Source organism: Limulus polyphemus, unplaced genomic scaffold, assembly GCF_000517525.1.
Source record: "Limulus polyphemus unplaced genomic scaffold, Limulus_polyphemus-2.1.2 Scaffold1381, whole genome shotgun sequence".
In the NCBI taxonomy this organism is placed as follows: Eukaryota; Metazoa; Arthropoda; class Merostomata; order Xiphosura; family Limulidae; genus Limulus; species Limulus polyphemus.
In genome coordinates, this window is record NW_013666991.1 from 274,256 (window position 1) to 282,152 (window position 7,897).

The window sequence follows — 7,897 nt, forward strand, 5'->3', positions numbered from 1 at the left end:
AAATGTAAGAGAGAACTACCAACCAACTGTGAAAGAGAGGATGTGACAGATGGGTGTGGCAGTAGGGGGCCATAAAAATTATGGTCTGTTTGAGCAATAGTGATTTTATAGAGCATTTTACATTTAATTTGAGGATAAAATAGTGATGATAACATGCTAAGACAAAATTTGTCATGGGTGTTACACTAGTGGAAATTCAGGATTTTTTTATATTATTCCTTTTAGAATTAAGAACTTAAAACTTGTATGCTATTAAGATATGGATTATTAGCCAAGATATTATGCTATTCAAATTGGTGTAACATAAACTAAAATTAGTTTAATAAAATTTTGAATATAAGACACTAAAACCTTGTGTCATGCACAGTAAAGGGTACCCGTGCCAATAGGGTTAACGTGTTCTTTTCTTAAGTATCTTTCAATTCAATAGAATGACCCAAAGTACACAATATCCATATGAACGTGCAGATTATAATGAAAAACACAGCTAGTAACAATAAAGATTCTACAATAAACATACATAAAATGCATAATTAATAGTTCATGTACAATGTAAAAAAAGAGAACAGCAAAGTTGTGATCAAACTGTTATGAAAGAAAACATGAAATTAAACATGGGGCTAAATATAACACAGATGTATTTCATTAAAGGTTAAAGCTATCACTGTGTACTAATATACTTTTTATAAAGTATTACATATGCGTGTTAAATAAGTGCTTATAACCAGATTTTATAGTAAATATATGTTTTTTCAAGGAAACTTTCTTAAGTTCCTTTCAATAGTGCATAATATAAACAACAGTTTATTTTAAAGCTGCTATTAATAATATTGTTTACATGAAACACTGCATGTGTGATCTACACTAATTTATACAAGCTAAAACTACAATACATGTGTATTACCTACACTGGTTTGTACAAGTTAAAACTACATATATGTATTGTCTACACTGGTTTATACAAGTTAAAACTACAATACACTTTATGTTACTACTATTGACTGCATACAACTACAAGAGTTATCCACAGTAATATATATACCTTACAACTGTTATTTACAATACATTATACAAAAAGTGTTACCTAAATTGCATTTTACTTTTAAAATGTTATCTAAAATACAGTTCATCTTAAGTGTTTTACATTAAACATTTTCTGAAAATCATCATCTAAAATACAGGTTACAAAAGACTATTTTCACCACCACCAGTTTAAATTATAGATGTTATCTACACTAAACTTCACAATAAAAGGTTAATAAAAATTATAAGACATCACCAGTTCAATTGTTATGTTAAGTTTACATAAAAATTAAATGATTATGTGAAAGTTACATGTATTAACTAAAACTAGGGTTATATAAGGGTTTCAGACACAGCATATTTACTAATACATCTTCATGCAAGATGTCAAAGCTGACTTACAACATGGGGAAGAAGTAATGGCTCTATTAATTACTTAATGATGGGATATCATGCTGACAGAACCAGTTATTATGTCAAACTTACTGTCCAGGAAGAGAAATGGGTTCTCAATTTGTAGTTAACAATGAGACACAGTGTTGATTTGGTTTTGTTAGCTGAGACAGTAGCGAACATTACATGGCATACAAAGTAGAAAGACTGGTTTTCAATTTTTAGTTGACAATGGTATGATAAGCTGCTGAATTTTGTTTCCCGAGTCAGAAATCAATGTCAGTTGATTTTTATCTTGTTAAAAAAAAAAGGTTTTTAATTTGCAGTTAATAACAGATGTAGAGTTAACGGGCTTTACATGTTAGGAGAGTAGACACTATTGGCTGACTTGCAACTTGGGGTTGGGGAGAGCAACTAATACAACATTAACAGCTATAATGGAATGTTACAATGTCTTTATTGGAAGAGCAGCTAATTTAGCTGATATACATGTCAGGAAGAAGGATTAGTTTCCTACTGTAATTAATAGTGTGATGTCATGATGACACATACTGAATTAACAAACACTATCAGCTGACTTAAAACTTGAAGGGAAAGACTGGTTGGCTATTATTAATTAATTGAGAGATGTTATGATGACATAGATTATCTAAGCAAAAAAAAAAAATCAGCTGACTTACAACTTGTGAAGAAAGACTGGTTTTCTAGTATTAATTAACAATGGAGTTTCATGCTCACATATGCTGGGTAAGTAGGCAAAATTTGCCAACTTAAAATTTGTGGAAAAGGACTGGTTCTTTATTATTAATTAATAATTGGATGCAGTGCTTGGTAAACAACCAATACCAGATTTACAAAGGACTAGCCAAAATAAAAAAAAATTCATTCCAAACTACTGGGGTTTCATTTAACTTGCCAACATACCTTTTGCCACCATTTTCCTGACAGATGCTACAGTAAATAAAAGAAATTCTCAACATGACATATGCAAATATAAAAAGAAGTGTACAAAGAATAGATTTTTCAGATTTCTTTGGTGACTAATAGAACTTTACTATAAGCTCAGAAAGAAATTCAATGAAAAAGACTTTTCTACATGCAAATTTTTCTTGTTTTGAAACAAGCTCATGTGCAAGTAAAGCTTAAGGACAAAGTTGAAAATCTTTAGTGATACAAATAAGAAATGAACCAAAATTTTATATATAACATTAAATCATAGTCAGTCATATGACCAGAATAGTATTATGTAAATTTTTTAAATCAGATTATCTATCAAGAAAGTTAATTTTTACATTATTGCAAACAGGCTGTGTATCTATTATAATGTAATATAAATCCTAACAAATCCTAACATTAAAAAATAATTTGGAAAGTAAGTGTGAAATAATAATAATACAAAACAAAAATGCTCTCAGTTCTAAATAATTGTTATAGTGTGAATGCCTTTTCCAAATTAGCAAAGCATGATTATAATTAATTATACTTGTCATGAGGCATTAGTACTAGACCTATTATATTTTTAAAGCTGCATTTTTTGTCTAGTCCTTTAGGGATTTTCAAGAATTAGGAGAGTGTATAATAGTAGTATTCCAACCTCACTGTCTTTGCCACATCCATTGCCCGACAATGTGGTTTTTTGACCATTACAGTATTAGTTGTATCCCAGTCATCTTGATAAGCTCTGGATTGAGTGAAATGCATCATCAGTAATGGATATGGTAAAAATAGTGTAATTAAAATACTGTTATTACACACTCTTCTAATTTGTTTTAAATCACTAAGGGATGAGATAAAGGATGCAATGTTTTATGACAGGTATAATAAATCAAAAATGTGCTCATGATAAGTATTTACACTACACATGTACATTTGCAAAAAATATACTGTACATCAAACAACTCATCTTATGTGACACTAAATAAATTAGTAATAAAATTCAGAAAATCAAGAGTATTCATCATAAAATCTAATAACCAAAGAATAAACCTATTATAAATAATTTTCCAGAAAAATGCAATGCCTCAGTGTTAATCATTTGACGATTTTGGAATCAACATTTGCCGTCTCTAGCTTGTCCAGAATCTGGATTAAATAGAGAATGTATTTGGATTATCCTGAGTTTCGATCAAAAAAGTCATATTTGGTTTATCCAGAGATCCAAAGATTGAATTAAATATCGTCTATGGTTTTTCCAGAGTTTACATTAACTATGTCATATCTGGTTTGTTCAGTAAATAGAATAAAATGTGTAATCTATTTTACCCAGAATTTTTACAAACCATTTCTGTTCTTTCTGTTCTACGTCATATCTGGTTTGTTCAGTAAATAGAATAAAATGTGTAATCTATTTTACCCAGAATTTTTACAAACCATTTCTGTTCTTTTCAGATCCTGAAATGAATGTGACATATTTTTGTCCAGAGTTTGTACTCCGACATCTCTGGTTTATCCAGAGATCCAAAGATTGAATTAAATATCGTCTATGGTTTTTCCAGAGTTTACATTAACTATGTCATATCTGGTTTGTTCAGTAAATAGAATAAAATGTGTAATCTATTTTACCCAGAATTTTTACAAACCATTTCTGTTCTTTTCAGATCCTGAAATGAATGTGACATATTTTTGTCCAGAGTTTGTACTCCGACATCTCTGGTTTATCCACAATTTAAGTAAAATGTATTATCTCTGGCTTATCCAAAGCCTGTTTAAGTATGTCACTTTTAGTTTGTCATGATTTGAACTAAAATGTGTCATCTCTAGTTGTTTCTTCCCTAGGGCTGGAAGTAAAAACACACAAAGGAAACTTTTATACTAACACAGCAACTGGAACTAAATATATACTTAGAGAAAACTACATTAACAACAGATATCTGTCACACAAATAACTAAATACTATCTATACTAACATAAATCACTTATGAGTAACCTTGTCATCATAATATCATTTATAAATGTTCAACCAAAAGTTATATATATATATATATATATATACTTTTATTGATATAAAGGTTATTATTATTAATTTTTCTCAAGACATTGATCAAAATTATCAGTTCAAATCAAAGCTTTTCATTTCTTAGGTAGAAGAATGGTTACATTAAATCAGACATATTTTCTCTTTCCTCAGCACTAACTACAAATTACTCACATTTTTATTGTCAGAATCTTACTAACTGCATGTTAACTAATGAATTATGTACTGTTCCAATAACGATGAACAGTGAAACATTAATTTTCTGTACTTCATTTATTCTAAAAGCTATGTAAACTGACCTAAAATGATTTTCATATGCAAAAAATTTCAACATTTACAAAATACAACTGAAATATGTACGATTTAAAATTTGTCTACATATTGACCAATTAACACAATTTTCAAAAAACTGTGCGAGACCCCAATTTTAAGTACTTTTCTTCAGAATTATGATTACACTTTTTTTCTTTTGTCAACATACTTTGATACTGAATATCAGTATTACAGTAAATTTGTTTCTAAACCTTATAATCTTACACATACCTCGTGGCCTTACATGATAGGTATTTGAGACACAATAATACGCCCGACTTTTGATCATTTCACGTAAAAAGCAGAGTAAAATAATAGATGTTTCAGTACAATAACAGATCATGTATACCCATCACTTAAGTTTGTCAGTGGATAAAAAATATGGTCCAGAATTTACCGAGGTCAATCCAATGTCAATAACTGAGTGGCTTCTCTTTACAATGTTTTCCTGACAAGAGTGGAAGACACAACATATCATTGCTGCTGTCTGAATATCGTGAATCTTGATAAAGTGGTTGATACTGAAAATTCAAATATATATGTATACATCAATAAAATGTAAATATTAAATAATAAGAATCTCTGATATTCAATACAAATAACATTTCATCTAAACTAAATCTCCTATAAAAAAAATTTTGAAGTATTTTAATAGTATTTTTACATAAAAGATCATAAAAAAGGAATAAACAAAAAAATTTGCAATATAACAACATATCTTTAAACCCCTCTTTCTGTCCCTTATTTTTAAGCATTTGTTACAAACAGTAGTAGTAGCTTTACCTTTTTTAATTTGTCAACTTCTGATTATTACACAATGGGCTACATTTTCAGTTCTAAAGGAACTCAAAATGAAATTTTGATTACATAATTATTTATCACACAACTTTATTCATGTAGCCTACACTTTTTTTTTCAAGATTACAAACTTGTGGGTCTGTAACAGAATAGATTTTGACCTTTGAAGATTCAGAATAAATTACCTAAGAAAGATTTGAGCCTTTGACAGTACTAGTTTACTGATGATATTACCATAATTACTAGTTCATATCTAATTGAAAGCCCTCATATTTTACAGATAACATATTTAAATGAAATAAAACATTCATATGTAGTTTAGAAATATATTACATGGAACTCTAATCATGTTTTTATACCTTAAGTAAAAAATACACATTATTTATGTACACATACAATACTGATATAGCTACATACTGTAAGCTTACATTGCAAGAGCACACTTTTGTGGACAATTAAAAGAACTGCAACTAAACAAAACAAACCTTTATTTAACAGTCACCATTCCAACTAAGTTAACAATCATATTCTTTTTAACATAATACTGTTGATTAGTTAAACATTCCTGATAAACATAAGAAATAAACAGCAAAACACAGCAGAGTTAAGTAACGCAACAATTCAATCAGAAAAGAAATACAGATTTTTAAGAATACCAAAAGCTACGAGAGAGTGCTATGATCAATCACTTTTTTTTCTGAAATTTTGCCTTGAGGAGGGGAGGAAGAATGGAAAGTTAAACAAGTGCTCCTGTTTCAACATAAAAATTAGTGTTAGCATGTATTTTATGATTTATATTTATCCTACCACAATACTTCCATCTTGTACATTAGGCATTCAGCACATTTTATTGAAGCAAAGCAGCAAGCTAAATGTACTCCCTCTGTGCTCCATCTTGATGGTGTGCATGGATGCAGCTCTTACATATTAGGTTTCAGTGGTGTGTTTTTAAAACAATTTTTGTTTAAGTAATGGGCATTATACAAATCAAAAAATCAATTTTCCCCATGAGTGGCATTAAATGTGTAATTACTATTCAAACATTGTCAAATGATTTCTATAAACAAAAGAAACAAAACTGTGACAATGCTTGAAAGTCACCCAATGAACCTTCAAATACAGCCCTACTAACTTGCATATTGTTTAAAGTTTCATGCTTATTACCTTTTAAAAACTTAATATTGAGATTTGGCAGCAGACTACACTGTACATTATTTAGGCTATAACAGAAATAGGACTTCAGATTATATGTAACAAAAAAGGTAAGCTAACATTTAAGGTGTGCAAAATAAACAATATCATAAACATTCACAAACCATACCACATTCACATATAAGAACAACACTAATAATATATGCAGAATAAACAAGCATCATATACACACACACACACACCATTCATGTTGCCATAATGGCACATATATTAATCTTACAAATGTATAAGCATTAGCACAACTTACAGAGATTGAAGAAGTCGTCGTCCAAAAGGATGTTGGGACCATGGAACTCCATCATCTGGATCACTACTTGGAGACAATTCAGTACTAGCAATTAATGCTGCAAGTTGCCACACCTGGTAGAATATCAAAGCAAATGTTTAACTACCACTAATAAAAAAATAAAAAAACTTCAGTAAAAAATTTATGTTATTGTCTTTTAATAACTTACTTACAAAATATTTCACCAAATAATTTTAAAACTACTGGACTCTTCAATTCACAACCTGGCATACTAAGCAATAGGTCATACCATGCCCTTATATTACTGATAAAATAATGTATTTAAAAAAAAACTACAATACAAATCTCATTAGCTTGTTTATAGGCTTAATCCATATGTAAGAACACATGTACCACTAATACAATTATAAGCATTAAATAGTTAATTTACCATATTCATTATAGAAACTTCATAGTTTATTATGTGTAGGCTTAGCCAATCTGATGAAGCACGTGTCACTATTACAATTATAGAACTAAATAAATAGCTAACTTATTAACTTCATGATAGAAACTTACTAATTTGTTATGTGTAGGTTTTATTCATCTATAGGAATATATGTACAGCAAAACATGTAGAGAAAAATAAATAAATTCAAAATTCCACTAATAACTTCAGACTTCCCACTTCAGCATAAGAGTACACAAATTCATCCCCAGCTGATAACTTCAGGCTATACTAACAAAATTATAAACTACCAGTGATGCAATACACAAAAAATAAAGTTCAACAGTTCAAAAATTACCTGCACAAGATCTTTTCTACCAAATTCAGCTGCCACTGACGCATTTTTTTTACAAATTGTTTGAGTGTCACCACCTAGACTGAAAACATAATCTTTTTAATAAAATACACACACACACACACACATATATATATATATATATATATATATATA

At 29.2% G+C, this 7,897-nt stretch overlaps 1 protein-coding gene across 1 annotated transcript in view; it reads right to left on the bottom strand.

Annotated features, from left to right (window-relative positions):
• Window positions 1-7,897, bottom strand: part of LOC106463338 (GATOR complex protein WDR59-like) — a gene marked incomplete at its 5' end in the record, with an annotated part of 43,373 nt that overhangs the window by 18,571 nt on the left and 16,905 nt on the right. The window contains 4 exons of the mRNA XM_013923361.2: window positions 2,341-2,367; window positions 5,100-5,223; window positions 6,960-7,072; window positions 7,745-7,823. Of these exons, the coding sequence (XP_013778815.1) occupies window positions 2,341-2,367; window positions 5,100-5,223; window positions 6,960-7,072; window positions 7,745-7,823 (343 nt within the window). The remainder of the gene's footprint in view (window positions 1-2,340; window positions 2,368-5,099; window positions 5,224-6,959; window positions 7,073-7,744; window positions 7,824-7,897) is intronic.